This window comes from Triturus cristatus, chromosome 2_1 (genome assembly GCF_964204655.1).
Source record: "Triturus cristatus chromosome 2_1, aTriCri1.1, whole genome shotgun sequence".
Classification (NCBI taxonomy): domain Eukaryota; kingdom Metazoa; phylum Chordata; class Amphibia; order Caudata; family Salamandridae; genus Triturus; species Triturus cristatus.
The window spans coordinates 738,796,193-738,812,509 of record NC_140581.1 but is presented as its reverse complement, the minus strand read 5'-3'; the positions used below and the strand labels follow the sequence as shown (position 1 = coordinate 738,812,509).

General features: G+C 41.6%; 1 protein-coding gene across 1 annotated transcript in view; it reads right to left on the bottom strand.

Moving 5' to 3' along the window:
- Positions 1-2,762: 2,762 nt before the first annotated feature.
- Positions 2,763-16,317, bottom strand: part of SNX24 (sorting nexin 24) — a 656,912-nt gene continuing 643,357 nt past the window's right edge. The window contains exons 6-7 of the mRNA XM_085632674.1: positions 14,785-14,849; positions 2,763-4,342 (exon numbers count right to left, since the gene is read on the bottom strand). Of these exons, the coding sequence (XP_085488800.1) occupies positions 4,272-4,342; positions 14,785-14,849 (136 nt within the window). The 3' untranslated portion in view covers positions 2,763-4,271. The remainder of the gene's footprint in view (positions 4,343-14,784; positions 14,850-16,317) is intronic.

The following is a 16,317-nucleotide window of genomic DNA, read 5'->3' as shown; positions in this document are numbered from 1 at the left end:
TGGTGCACTTTTTATTCATTTGCCCTTATTATACAGTACCGCGGAAGTTATTTTTAAAGCCTTGTTTAAAAAATCTAAACTTCACACAGACTAAACCAGCTGTTTACTACCTTCAACTCCTGACTGGTGACTGCACTTTGTTTATATGCAGTTTTCTGAAATTAGCTATCACCTTCAGGAATAGTATGGAGGGCTAACTATGCTGCCACCATCATTGTACTTTTTAATCATTTTATCTTGAATATTTATACATTTCTTTTAAATCCTGTTTATGCTGTCTGCTGCTCTAGTTTCACAATGATTTTGTAACTTATTTTGTCTCTCAAACATGCTGTCTTATAAAGGTTTTGGATGATTTGTTTTTAACTGTTCACATATGAAAAATGTTTATATTTATATGTTTGTGAAATGAACTTTTATGATTGTAAAGAACACAATCGAATAAAGATTTTGACTTGACTCGCTCCCACACAGAGGCTGACCTCACTCCGTTACGCACAACGTGGGCAGAAGATATAGGGAGAGCTCTGGATGATAAGGAGAGCACCCTAAAAAAAAAGTCACGGAATGCAAAATTTTAATTTATCCAAACCATGATTCTTCACAGAGCTTATCTTACCCCCCATAAATTAGACAAAATGTTCCCGCAGACACAGCATCACTGCCCCAGGTGCTTGTCGGAGGGGGTTGGCCTTATACACGTTATGGTTATGCCCAAACTTGCGAGGGTTTTGGGACGCAGTCAGACAAATTATCAAAACGGCCACACATCGCGAGATACCAAATACTGTAGAGGAATGTATTCTAGGCCTGCACAAACACGTGTCCAAGCATAAAGTACAATACTGTTTTGTTGATTAGGCACTCCTTTTAGCGATACGTGCCATCACAATGCGATGGAAGTCAAAGAAGGCCCCTAAAGAACACGCATTGCATAGTGAGCTGATCCGTTGGGGCAGTGCCGAGAGTGCTGCCATTCGCCGAGAGGAGCTCAGAGGCCTAGGCAAAGTCCCAATAGCGTTAGAATAGGATGTTATGTTGGGGTTGCTTAAAGCTGTGGACGTAGATCATTACAGTACTCTTGGTCACACACAATAGAAGGTTCAATACGGAGTTCATTCCCGGACGTCACGTCATGAACCACAATGAATATTTATAATATGCAGTTTTATCAAGAGCCCCCAATATACGTAAGGACTATAAACTAGACTGTATGAGTATACATAGGACTGGAGGGAGGGGGGAGGGAGGGATATGCGATCGAAGCTGGATTATTGTTAAGTTACAGATGCTTCAGATAAGAGTCTGCACACGGTGCAGGATATGACAAAAGGTATAATTACTGGGAGCTCTATTGGATAAATCGTTAATCTGATTGATATGTGACTACATGGCCGTGGACTTCTCTTCTTTAGTCATTTTACATAGATGTTTGTTTTGGTCACTTATAACTCATTGTGCACTATCTCCCACCAAATGTAGCCTGCATAAAGATGATGTCATTGTCTTGTACCAATGGTGTGCTGTACCTTTGAAAATAATAAAAATATTTTGCAAATAAAAAAAAAAAGAATGGAACCACCCACCGGCGACTATATTACACCCATTATTACATATGCCAATCAAAATATATTCTCAGTACACATGTCATGGATTGTGCCTTACCGTTCAGGGGTGGTTTACTCTGCGACTAACTACATTGTGGGCAAAATGGCAGTGTTGGACAGTCCAGACAGTATAAACATTTATCCACCGCTGAAAAGCTGATGTCAGTATCTGAAATGAGTGATCACTTGGTACACAGGTGCTACAATGTTTCTACCAATGAAGTTTTATAAGGCCATTTGCAATTTCCATCAGATATAGGAGCAGTAGTTTTGCTGTATTTTTTTTTCACATTTATAGAGTGCTATGCCTCACAATATGCTTCAATATACCCTCAAGGAAAAGGGACTACGTTAAGGAGAGGTCAATGCAGCAGTATTTTGATTAGTTACGTGTTACCCCCATTACATGAGCCCAGTTGCTTCGCATCACAGTTCTCAAGAATATCTTGTTGATTCCCTAAGAAAGTACTGCAAACCCTAACTTGGGATTCAGTTCTCCATTCAAGAGACCTGACTTTGGAGCAAGCTCCCCTATCCATAGCAAGGCAACCCGCCTCATCGAGAAACAACCTTTTTTCCACTAGAAAGCTTTTCAGGGTGTTTTGGTTCAAGATCCAGGGCTACAAGATCCCCATTGTTGACGTATATAAGTCAGCAGCTGCCCACCATGTTCACTAAAGACTCCTGCCATGAGCAGGTGTGTTTGTGTATGAACAATTTGTCAAATCCTAGGCCTGAGACTTCAATGGCATTACAATATTCCTATTGAGTTGAACAGGAAGCATGTAATATCTGGGACAAGAGAAGATGGAACCCCTCCTCCTATGTGCTTAACCTTAAGCAAACGAGGCGATGATGAAGAGCAGGGCTCTTGGGATGAACATTACCCATCAGGAATCTGAAGGGAGCCCAGTATTACTTCACAGTTCACGTATGGAAAAATAAGATGTGCTTCACCTAATTCCAACCATTTTCCCAGGTCCATTTCCAAAGGACAGGATAAAGTAAGAATGTGTCGCTCACATTATGAACAACAACAAACAGCAGATTTACAAACAAACAATGTTAACCTTTATGTTCTGCACATTAGGTTAAAACAGCATTTCTAGAGAAAATGTTAATATTTAAATATAAATCATGCAGTAGTACTTTGTTGCAAATTATAAGAACGGTTATTTTTATTTTTATTTCCAGAAATTCGGCTTTATTACATGGTATTATATGTGTTGGTTTCAACCACAAAATTATGTTTCACAATATATATGCAAATCTTTAAAATGCAAAGTGTGTGCAAATAGGCAGCACGGATACACATACCAAATATGTAAACCTTACAAATACACCATTTCATGAAATGGAATGCTTGAGTGATGTTTATAAACTTCCGTGCTAACCATTCTGGTGAAACAGTGCCACGGAAAGAGTTTTACCAAATACAGACGTGTTGCACGTTGACCTTGGCTGTCAAGTCTCGTGATCTCACCAGCCACTGAGGGCCAACCAACCCCTACCAAATCCACTCAGTGCATGTATTCCACCAGACACTGTCCAGCTAATATATTAATCAATCTGTCACATTTTAAAGCAGCTGTACAATAATAAAATATGTCCTGGCCGAAGCTTCAGATAATCAGTTACAATTAGTTTATAATGAATCCGGCTGCGTACAAATGACTTTTTTGTTTTTTTACTTCAATTGAGCTGTTAAGGAGAGCCTTCCAATTTATGCCTTGAACCCAGTTATTGGTTTATAGCTTAATCTATTGGTTTCTGATGGTATTTTCTTTAACCAGTAGAATTGTAGCCTCAAAATGGGTGGTCCAATGACCACAAACTCATTTGTTGCAACCGTATCTAGTCGAAGCTATTTTTAACTGGACAACTGAAAATTACACCAGGGTGGTGTAATTTCCAATTAAAGCACTTCATTAAGCAGCAAAGTCAAACCATCCCTTCGGAATGTAGTTTTTGTTTCTTTTGTAGAATTCACAGTTCTTGATTTTTTTCCAACTCAAGCCACAACCTTCAGTTTAGTTGACAATAGGTGGAGCGCATATTTTCATCAGAACAACAGTGTATGGTTTTCCCCAAAATGCCTCTGTCCCTAAGTGACCCAAAATACCTGTCCAATATATATATTTCAGATGTAAAAACATGAATAGTGGAAATTACATGATGTGTCAAAACATGTGCATACTGGAACGTCTCTGTTACAGAAAGTAAAGGCAGGATTATTACACAAGTTGCCACTAGCAAAACAAGCACTATGCAGGACATTAAACGGATCTGTTTGTACAATGTCCACTTGAACTCTTTTTAAAGTCTGTCCAAAAATGCAACCACATAGCATAGTAAAAAACACATTTGTCGTAAAAGGGTAGTGTGTTGGGTGGGTGTTTTTGCCTTCCGTTTTTCCCGTTTTTTAAATAATGTGCATAATGGTAAACAGTAAGTTACAGATTAAATAACCGTTTGCTCGCTCTCCTCCGTGTCAGCACCATTGTTCGAGGCTCATGTAAAGTACGGCGTGCACAGGATGTAACCGGGCAGGGCAGCTGCCACCGGAGACAGCCTGGGCGCTGGTTTAGTATTTTTATATTTGTCAATAGTGTTTTATCCCATCTTCGGACTCCTCCTCGCTTCCTGCCACGGAGCTCGCAGCCTCTAGCTGGGCTGGAGATGAGGGTAAAATATTCCATGAAGAACGCCTTCGATAATTACATCTGGAAAATCATCTGGAAAAAAAGAGAAAAAACTGCGGATTATGCGGCGTCAATAGCATGAAAACGATTATGCGGGATTGAACAAATCAGGGGCTGATGTGATGTAGACCGCTGCGTCATTGCGTAGTTTATCCACGGCGGAGGTGGGCTGTAGCCTCGCGCTCCACGCCGCGGTTGCAGGTTATTGATTCAGAGGGGTGTCCTCACACTTAATGCCGCTGGCCTCCCTCTCTTTATCTGACTCTACTCTCGCAAGGAAGATGGATTACTCCGGCAATTCAATTTCTAACCAAATCTCAATACACTTGTACGGGTTTCCTACCGGGAATACTTTAGGCCAGGCGGCCCTCCTGTCGCCGCAGACTGGTCTCCAAGCCCCCTTTGAAGAAACATGTTTTAACAGACAAGTCCCTGCTTCCGTCCTCCCCTGCAGACGAGGGCTAAAAACATACTTGAGGGAAAACATGAGCTTTGTGTGGAAAGACCAAATTATACCTCTGAGAAACGGTGGGTTGCTCAGCTGTGCTTCTGTGCCAATAGAGGCTTCAGAAACACAGGCGTTCGTTTACTTTTAAGCATTCAAACAGTGCGAGGAAAGGTGTTTGTGCGCAAATACAGGCTTGGCAGAGCAGGCCATTGTGCAAACCTGGTGATACACCTACAAGTGACCGGAAGATAAGGCCAAGTCAGATCACCAACAAGAGTGCAGATGCTGTGCCCGTCAGCACTACTGCCAGGCGCCCTTTAGGGGAGTCCAGGCAGATATCAAAATCCCTGTCTCCCAGGATGTCTAACTGCCACCACCCAAGCAAAATCTGGCCTAGTGCCAATCGGCTCTTTTTTTCTTTTCAATTTCAAAATGTTTATTTCGGGGTGATAGCCCATAACACATGCATAAAAGTACAATAAGAATACAAGATACAAGTCTAAAAGGACACCGAATCCATAATAGAAGTGCATGTGCATTAGAAAAAGAAAGAGGAATGCTCATTCAAAACTAGTACAATATAAGAGCAATAGTTAATTACACAGAGTCTAAAAATCAAGCCAGATCGCTTCCTAATTAACCAAACGCAATAGAGATACCTACTTAAACAAAAAATACAAGGGGATGTATCCAATTTAAGCACTCTTAAGGCAGACAAATGCTGCCGAAACCCCACGCTGAGACACAAAGGGCGAATCCATTTCCTTCTCGCCAGATGATATGCTGGACAAAAGAATAACACATGTTCGATGTTTTCAATAGCATGATTATTACATAGAGAGCATATGCTGTGGTCAGCAGAGCAGACTTTGCACTTGCAGGTGAAGCTTTTGATTTGCAAAGTGCCAAAGTAACATTTTAAGAAAAGTGTTTTGGATTGATGTGGTTGTATTTCAATCATGAACGTCTCATATAAAGGAAAGGGTTTGAGTTCAAAACATTTCACCATTAAGCTCCCATTAGTAACACTCTGGTGTGACAAATTAACAAAATTGTTCCATAATACATGTTTTATGAGGCCTTTGGAAACCGGATCCAACCATAATCTGCCTAAACCAATGCACCAAACCAGAAACTAACATGTCGGAGCCAGGGGAGAGTGGCTAGTACATCAAGGAGCAATATTTCAATTAAACTGTCCCTAGTAAGGAACCAATTCGGCATTTTCCATAGTCTCGCCCAAAGCAATAATGGTCTGAGCTGCAAGATGTTCAATTTTCTTGAGCGCAATGCCAAAATGTAAAGGTGGTAGTTTAAGGTAAACTAATGAGTCAAAATCATTCTCTCTTAAAGTTAATGCCTTTGCATTTTCAAAGCCCGTATCTCTCACCCACACAGAGAAGTAGCTTTGCAAACCTCCAGAGTTGAAGATACAGATTTTGAAATTTTTGGATGTTGTATTTTTAGCAGTGTTGCATCCCTGTGCTGGAATTTGGCCCTTCTCGATGTGAGGAATCTAGGATAATCTGCTTTCGACTTTAATTTCTAAATAGTCAAATATTTACACCCCTTCCAGATGGGTAGCCTCTGAAATAATATTCTCCCTAAAAGCCATACGTGGGCTAATGACCATATACTTAGTTTTTGTGAATTAATTTCAAGTCTCCTAAAATTGCAAAAGGCTTAAACTTAGACAAGGGGTTCTCTAAACCCATGGGTTTCTTGATAATAACAAATAATCATTTGCAAAAAGTAGGGTCGGAACAGGTAAACCATTTAGTTTGAGGGAGTCATGCGTACAATCCAGCGAAGTCTCAATGACCTCATTAATGTAAAGAGAGGATAGGGGCTAGGATGCATCCTTTCCGCACACCTCTGTAGAAAGGGATGCGTTTGTAAGCTCTCCCTACCTATCCCAGTGCATCTGAGCATGGTTATTCTCGTGCAGCTTAATTATGGTTGTCAGCAATATTGTCGGAACATCCATTGACTCAACGGATTTCCACAGAACATGTCTGGAAACTAGATCGAATGCTGCCCTTCGGTCCACAAACACAACGTATAAATGGTCTTTCTTTAATTCGATACATTTCCAAAAAATGAAACACAACTTGAAGGCTCGGTCAAAGGTGCATTACTTTGACTCTAAAGCCAGCCTGAAAAGGAGATAAAATTCCTTGCTCAACAATACATTCTTCAAGTTTATTGAGAGTAGGTCTACAAAAAACCTTTTGCGGATTATCTCAAAAACATATGGACCTGTAATTACTGGAGATATCCCTATTCCCTTTTAGATAGATTGGTAGAATTTCTGCCCCACGCCATGAGTCTGGAATGGCTGTTCTGGCAAGTAAGGCATTTGATAGTAAATTACTGTAGGGCCACCTGTGGTCTTATCAAGGGCCGGGGCCTTGCCCCTTTTCAAGGACTCTATGGCAACCTGGGTATAAGCGATAGTGAAAAACAAATACAAAATTGATGGCGTTATGTTGGCATTAACTAATGTAGTATATTCATCATGCTCAGTCAAAGTCGAACACGAGTATAGATTCACGAAATGCTTGAGCCAAATAAAGGGCTGGATAAAGTGATCACATGAGGTACTTCCTTCTCTACTGCTATAGGCAATAACGTGACGGTATCTCTCTTCTTGGACGCCTCGATAAGATCTATTCAGTTGGCCTCATCCAAATTCGGCTTGCGTATATTTAAAGTAGGCTTATAATGTATCCTAGTGGCTCGCATTGCAGTAGGAATGGAAGATTTTATTGCTGTAAGAAGTAAGGATTTTCCTTTACAACAATTGTTAGTATGCAACAGATTATTCTTTGATTTTTTGGGGGGGGGACCAAAGAACTGGGCACCCGGAAAAAAAAATCCTTTAAATTGGTAAACAAAAAACAATGGATTTCGGCAATAGTGGTGTCCGTTTGTGAAAGATTCGCAAAGGGGGCAATACCTGAATAAAAGTTATCATATCCTCTTCATTGGCTGAAATTCTGGACCATTTGATAGATCTACAATTGTTCCAAATTTTGAGTTTGCCCACGCTAATTACAAATGACTGAAATTAAAACAGTGCTCATAATAAGATGCAATGCATTATGGTCACTATCTGTTCTATGTTCTACAATAAAATCATTAATTTTAACCCATACCGTGACATCCAATAAAAAATAATCAATCCTGCATCTATACCTTCCCCCTGACAAAGTATGTAGTCTGGCTTTGTCTGATTGGGATCGCTCATTACATTCACGTAATCATGGGTAAATGTTAACAGAGCAAGCTGTGTGGCACCCACCAAGCACGGAACTGGAGAAGCAGAATTAAGTGATGGAATTTCCCTCACTTCATCCTCTTCCTCAGCCACTAGATGCATGCATTCCAATGGCTCAAATTTATTATTAAAATCACCTCCAATCATTAACAACAATTTCAGATTTAAAATGGACAAGTGGTGATCCAAGATGGCAAGCGTCAGTGACTCTTTGTTGTGTAGTATCAGCATAATATGATATTATGTACATTTAACTATAGACCATTTGACACAAATTCCATCCTAAAAAGTCTGGAGAATCAATGGGCAATATTTTGATGTTACAATTTAGGGCGATCTTCACCCAAATGAATAACCACCAGAGGCCCTTCAAACAGTTGATGGTAAAGCACTAATGTAATACGTTTTAAGACCTGGCCTATAAGTGGGCCGGTTAGCCAGGTTTCCTGAAGCATGGAAACATGGTATTGATCAGTATAGTCAAGCTTTTCTGGATCAACCAATTTTGCAATAATCCAGCTACATTCCAGGACGCGAAATGCAAAGAGTGCATTCCACAGGGATCCTTTTTGGGAAAGTTTGGTATACCGGGTTAGAAATATCTAAACCTTCCATTGATGAAGCACTCTCTTCTGGGGACCTCCAAAAAACACAGGATCAGCCACGTTTGTGGACCTGCCCTTGTCGCAGATGATACAATCTCTGAACGATTATTTATTAAATCTAGAGCTATTTGATCCTGAACTTTTGAAGTCAGTGAGTTGACATTTCTTAGAGCTAGGGCCATTGGACTTCGCTGCCGGGGAGATACACAATACCCTGGAGCCAACAAATTTGCAGGATTAGGTGGGTCCAACTGTCCCGAAGGGAAAAGAAAGAATTTTACTTTCAGCCATGTTGGACAGTGACCGCGCTGCTGAGCAAAATGGCTAAAAACATTGACCCGGCCAATAGATCTCCTAGAGGCGACACCTATTGGCTTTGCCAAAGATTGTTTAAATTCAACATTTCTTTTGTAGTGCCTACTTATTGTGGCCCTCGCTCTGCACGAGGGACAGGCAGAGTCATTGCACTTTTCAATGGCACATACATTAGTGCTCATGTATCAGGCGTCGCAGATTTGCAGGGCTTATCTGCTTCTAGAACTGTCGCATCTGGCTTACCCCCATTTTCATGCGCTGCATTCTTGCCTATGTAGTGTGGCTTGGGCATTTTAGCCTAAATGCCAGTGCTGCCCCAGGCCATTTGTCAGTCATTAAAGATACACTTTTCCAAACTCATCACAAGGGGGGGTGGGATGAACAAGTCTCACTGACCTCACCTCTCCTAGTCATGAGTTGGGAACGGGGTGGGGTTCACACGAGACTGCTAAGGCAGGAGGGTGGACCAATGTGCGCATGACTGGCATCACCAGCGATGCTGGGCACATGCTGTAAACAAATACACTGCCCATGCTTTAATGTAACTGCAGCGTTACCCAGCGTATCTTGTCAGCACCTCCTTACCCTCTTCCTGCTAACTAGCTTGTCACCAGCGAGTATTTGACCGGCCTCATTGCTGCTCTAAGGCGTTTGCCAGTATTTGCTAAATGCTGGCTATCTCAACTTCCTTGACCACCAGCTGTAATTTAGCTGAGAGGAGGAGGATGCTCGTTCGTCCTCAAAAACTGTGGCTCTCTATCCTCGGGCTCAGCTACTTCTCTGTCTGTACAAAAGCCCTGGAAGGTGTTTCTCTTTCCACGCTTAAAGGCAGGCAGAGCACAGTGAGCTGTTGGAGGTAAATGCTAGCCATCTTGTTAGTTGGTAGAGTGATACCTTTTTGTCCAAATATGAAGAAAAACATGACCAAGCAGTGCCTTGTGTATTAGAAAGGAGTATATTGAACTATTTCTAAATGGGAAGACAGCACAGGGGTGATTGCTTTGGTGTCTAAGGAAGCCCCATTGATTGTGCTAGCAGAAACAAAAAACAAATACAAAAAGTGTTTTCGTATATAAAACTGGAGGACTTATAGAATTTTCTTATGCCACCAAGTGCTAGAAATTATCTGCATTTATGTTGTAGCCTATATTTTATCTGTTTAAAATGGCTACTCCTGTCACAGGGACTGAGAAGAATTTATAGCGAGATGAATGGTGCTGCTTTTTAAGCATGTACTTTGGTCTATGACACCTGCATATTCTACAGGCCTGGATTAAGTAGTCTTTGCATTGAAAAAAGGTTATGATGTCTTTACATAGGCGTTTGGTGAGAGCTACATAGCAGGGTACTAAGCATTTTAAAGAACTCTTTAAGTGAGCACCTGCCTTGCATATATGCAATGGGTAATACATGTTTTGCCTGTTAAAAGGGTTGCTTTTATCCACACTGTCTGCCGGTAGTTCTGATTTCCTCCATTTTCCTTCCAGACTCCTATAATAGCACTTGATCTTGCAAAGGCTGAATGTGTTCTTTTTTATGGGCCAGAATCTAAGGTTTAAGTAACAATCTGTTCATTGAGTGCTTAGATGTCTTTTGTGGGGCTTCTTGTTCTGCCATAAAAAAATAAAGCACATAGCTGTAGCTAAGAGATCAAAAAAAGGTAAAGATCTTTCTGAGGGTTATTTCATCCTTATTAAGATGTGACCATAAAACTTTGTGGTATATGTTTACGGAAAGAAAATAGATGCAACTGTCTCCAGAATTCTAAAATTTGTGACCAGCTTTCAAGAATATGACTTCAGGAACTCTAAAGCAAAAGTGAATTGTTTGGCCGGTTTAGTGGTATCGAAGATGACAATAAAGCTGTAAGATATTTACGCCAGAAGAGGTAGTTACTTAAAAGAGTTAGGCAGGAGAGCAAAATAAAATAACTAACACTGACAAATGATAGGGCCAAAAGGCACTGGACAGATAGCGAGAGAAACAATCAATGAATAAAGAATATCTAGCCAGTAGATATATTGGACGTATGACGGAACAATGCATTCTATTGTAACACATGCCGCTACAACGCGAATGCCCTTACCACGCATAACTTTACGAAGCATATTTTTACAATGATTATGCCTTTACCCCGCATGCCTTTACAAGGAATTTCGTTGTAAAAGCCTAAATGTTAAAGGCATATGCTTGGTAAAGGTTTTCCCTGAAAATCTAAAAGCACCTCTCTAGATCCCACCCCTGAGCCTAAAACCGGCCCCTGGCGCATCCCTCAACCCAAAAAAATCCGGGCCAGCCCTGAGACCTAAAACTGGCACCCAGCGCAACCCAACCTAGACCCCACCCCTTTGTAAAAATACCGGCCCCAGCCCTGAGCCCTAAAACCAGGCCCCTGGTGTAAACCTCCCTGGCAGCCAACCCTTAAAAAGAACTAGGCCTCAGCCCTGAGCCCTAAAACCGGACCCCTAGTCCAACCCCCCTCCCTGAAAAACAGTCCCAGCCCAAAGCCCGAAACCAGGCCAACTGGTGCACCCCCCAGCCCAAAGCCAGACCTGAAAACATCCCGCCCTCCTGCACAATTCCTCTTACCTCACGACAAGGCAGCTCTTCGAGGCTGATGCGCAGATTGTTTTTTCCCCCTAAAGTAAAAAGATTTGTCTCCTCAAATTATGCTGATTGCCACACATATGCCTTTACCACCTGTACCATGCATATGCCTTTACCGGTCATACCTTTACAATGTTAATTTGTTGTAAAGGCATGTGTGATAAAGGCATATGCTTTGTAAAATCACGTGTGGTAAAGGCTATGCGTGGTAACAGTAGACTAGTTGTAACAACGGCGTTGTAAAAGCTATCTGGCATATGCATCAAAAATATCATTTGCGATTCCTTAATAGCGAAAAATAAAAATTAGCTAATAAGGAATCGCAAAAGCCTATGCATGTAGCAATGGCGAAAAAAATTGTGATTCCTACAAATTCCTTAATTGCGACTCGCAAATTGCAAATTGCAATTAAGGAATGGCTTCCCATTCATTCCTTTGGGCCTACAGGCCCATTGGAATGAATGGGAATTGCATGTACAATTTGCGAGTACCCATTAGGTACTCACAAATTGCGCATGCAATTTCAAGGGTGCCAAAAGGACACCCTGTTGCACCCCTGAAATTGTAATGCAAACCCATGTTGCGCACACACATGCCCCAAGGAAATGTGTGTGTGTGTGTAACATGTAACTTTGAAAAAGGCACTTTTTCAAAATTTTCCCTAAATACCACCAGGTATAATTTGTCGGTAATTAGCGGACCCTTATAGCGAAATCGCTATTTTAAATGGCATCTTGCATTGCATTCAAGGCATCGCAATTTGCGATTCCTCAAATGCAATCGCAATTTTAGTTTTTTGCATTTGGGATGATGCATCCCAAATGCAAAAATACTGGTCGCAAAGGGGCAGATTTTTGCAACCGTTTTTTTCCCTTGATGCATGTGAGCCTATGCGTGGTAACAGCTGTGTTGTAATGGCTGTTTCCCTAACATATTTAATCCATACGAAAATTCTACTCAAGTGTGAGTAAAAGGCAAGTATGTCTCCTAATGTGCATAAACAAATAATTTATCTAACTCATGATTGCCATTTTAAAGTGCTCCATACCACACAGGGGTTCCCTATTCACTAAAGGTGGTTAATTGTAGACTAAATGGCTTAACAAGCCATAAGTGATTGTTTATGAGGTACAATGAAAAAACAGAAAACCATGTTAAATCACCTACAGCACAGCTTAAGCTTCCTGCAGTGCTCGGATATTAGGCGGGGCTAGGCATCATTTGGAGTTTAGAGTACATTTCAAACTTCTGAGATGGCTTTTGTGGGTCCTTCTTTTAGATGACCTTGGTTAACATGTGGGCAATGTTAATATGCGGACAGTAATACGAATCCTGGAAAACAGATTTCAGAAGCAACGTTATCCTGAGTTACTAATGGAGATTGAGGTCCAGTGGATGTCTATAGCGATGGCTGTGAGCATGTGTTATAATGCTATTCTGTGCAGGACGGCCGTCCTTTAACACCCACCACTCAAAGACTTTACTGAACAGCACCCCACAATGACAAAAGAGAACCAGCAATTGTGTGAATCAGGGTCCTTTGTTCGTTTGTGGGTTGGCGTGTGCACTAAGGTGTAGGGGGGGTTTGTGTGTGTCTCTGTATGAACCTGTGTGCATGTGCCGATGAGGGTGAAAGTCAGCATGAGTGTATGGGCTGCTGGGCATAGAATGTCACTGCTGAGCGTTTTTGTCATTCGCTGCTTTGCTTGGTGTAAACCAGCATATTAAGGCACATGACTGGCATTCGCGGCATATCAACGTAGCATCAGGGCATGGGATGGTTAAACCTGGAAATACAAAACGCCATGGATAAGAATAGGGAGGGCGGTATCTATCCATGCTGGACAGTAGTAACCAATGATACATGAAGAAAATAAAAGGATGAAATCTGGGGATTAGAGTAGTGCCTTTTCAAATAAATTGTAGGCTGTTTTTTTGTGGACAATTATGTTTATTTGCTATAAATGAAAGCTGATATATTTCCAGGAAATAACTGCTGTCTGTGCAGCATATTATACTGGTATTACCGCACGCTTTTCTTGTCAAAGAGGGCACTACCTATCTACCTTTATGGCTGTTTCATTACTCATCAATTAAGTGATACATACCAATCTTTTTTTAAGATCATCACAACCTAGAACCTCTAAATGAAGCCAATGTAATCTAGCGTTTTTGACTAAGCATGCACGGTCTGTAATTATGTGTCTTTATTCTACAATTTCCAAGTGTTATAAATAATTAGTGGTAATATTTAATGGTACTCCATACACTGACCTCAGAAAGATGAAAGGATGACTCACCATCTTGTCAGACATGGAGGCATGCCTGCCATTTAAAGCATGAGGTTATGAGATGTGTACGTCTCATTTTGTAATGTAGTAAGACACAAAAAAAGCATATTTCTAAGTTTGCACAGCTATATAGATGCCTTAAATCATTGTTCAATTAATCTGTCCACTCGGGTCGGTCTGGCCTACAGGAAAATCAGGCAGTGTCCGAGGAGCAGGTGTGATAGGTCACTGCGTGACCCAGATTTGTTTTTTAGAGGTTTTTGGGCCTGTATATGGTCTGGTGGGCCGGTTTTTACTGTTGGTTTCCTGATATTACCAGAAACTTTGCAAGTAACAAATGCATGCATACGTTGCAAATCACCCGTACACCGTATCTTCAAATGTCCCAAAGTGCTCGGTTTGCAAATGTAGGCCACTTTTTAGCTATCTGATTCGTTAATAGGGGCCACTTTTATTTTAGTGCCCGGGCTTGTTTTCTGTCACAGTCCGACCATCATGAGGTTTACGCCTCTTCGTAAAAATACACCGCTCTTCATCCTCACCATGACAATATACATTATAATCTATACAATACCATATGCTAAGGGGGCAGGGGAAAGGAAGATGTCCAAATACACCGTACCTTAATATTACAACAGCAGAACATATTATAATAGGACAAGCATGAAGCAGGATCAGGAAATAATTATAAAATACAATTCAAAGATGGAGTTTCTTTGAAACTGGCTGTTCATGACAACAGAGTGGCTAACATAGAGTGTAACTTATAATTCAAATATTTGTGAGCAGGATTTGCTGCTGCGCCATAGCAGGTCAGGCTGAAGCGGCCCGCGCCGCGCTGCAGACGCGTCCTGTATTAATGATAACCTGGCGGATGCGGGGAGGGTGGGACCGGTGGATGGCTGTTAACAGATGACAGGTTTGATTACCGTTGGCCGTAGGCAAGACATATGGATCCCTCAGGAACAGCAGCACAGGCTGGTGGGACAGTTTGCTGGAAAGGTCAAGACAGTTGTATTAGTATCAAGGGATGGTAGACACAGGAAATCCTACAAACTAGCTTTGATAAAGAGAGGCGGTCAAACTGTGTTAAGAAAAAGTTGACATTCGTGTAATTCAACCCAGACAGGTGGCAATAAAGAGGCTTTTGTCATGGTGTTCACAGTAAAACACTCTTCACTCTGGTGACTGTCACAGGTTTAAGAGCATAAAGGATGGCTACCCAGAGCACACAACATTCTCCTTTGCTGCCTGTCTGTGTGGGTCTGAAGGAACATCTCACTCAAAAAATAAATAACTCGGTTGGAGTTGTGGGATGTTTTTCAAAGCAGAATGGCTCACTTTATAATAACAAACTGTTTTAAAACTATTTGCAGCACAGTTCTGGACTTACCGTTCTGCAGGCTTAATTGGAGTTGATAAAATGAATTTACTCAGCTGCTTACATCAACACTCAATTTTCTCTCTTCGTTTGGTTACACCGGCTTCCAGGAAACATTACCGACTGAACTCCCTGGTACTGCATACATTATATATATTCACAATTCTGTTCATTTCACCATGTTTCTCTGTGTTCCCGAAACACAATTTCAGTATAGCAAAAAGATGGAATTGCTATCCTGACCGACCCAACGATGAAACGTGGAGTGGCCAAGGAGAAGAACCATGAGGGCTCAAGGAGATGTGGGAGGAAAACAAGCTGAGGATGAATTTGGGACCTGGGGGTTATGTGGTAGGCATGGAAGCGGAAAGGGAGGCATGGGCGGCACTTATGCTTTAAGTGAGTCATTTGGATCGGGTGGGGAGGCGTGGAATTTGAAGCTGAGGAATCTACATCATGTGGACCCATGTATATGGATAGAGACAATTAGAAACACGAGAACTGAGTGATAGACATGGTAGCTATGTGAGAGAAACAATAATACATTGGCGCTGTGAGGAATATAGAACGGATGTAGAGGCATGGAAAGTTGTGCGGCACACAATGAACTCATGTGGAGACATTGGTTTGATGGTGAGATTGTGGGAGGGATAGGTTAATATGGCGAGCCCAACTGGATTGATGGGGAGGATGGAGCAAAAGAATCCTGTGGAAGGACATTTATTCTGCTGGAGGTAAATGTGGGACTGGAACTGATGAAGAGGCATGCACATAGGACCTGGGAGGCTAGAGGGTTCATATGGGGGCAAGGCAGCTGAAGGAGAGACGCAGGGTTTGAGAGGATACACTGGACGGCCCAGAGGGTTTTATCCTGTAAAGCAATAACCAACCAATAGAATAAAGTCACAAAGAACTTTAGGCAGAGAACTGCACAATCAAAACAAACATACATGCAGGCATCTAGCTCCCACTGTCTCAGAATGCTCTGGACGCACTGAAGTATGCACGCCATGCAGCACACACTCACAACTACAGGGAGAATAGGAACATACCAATCAATTTCACACAAAGGAGAAGGCAG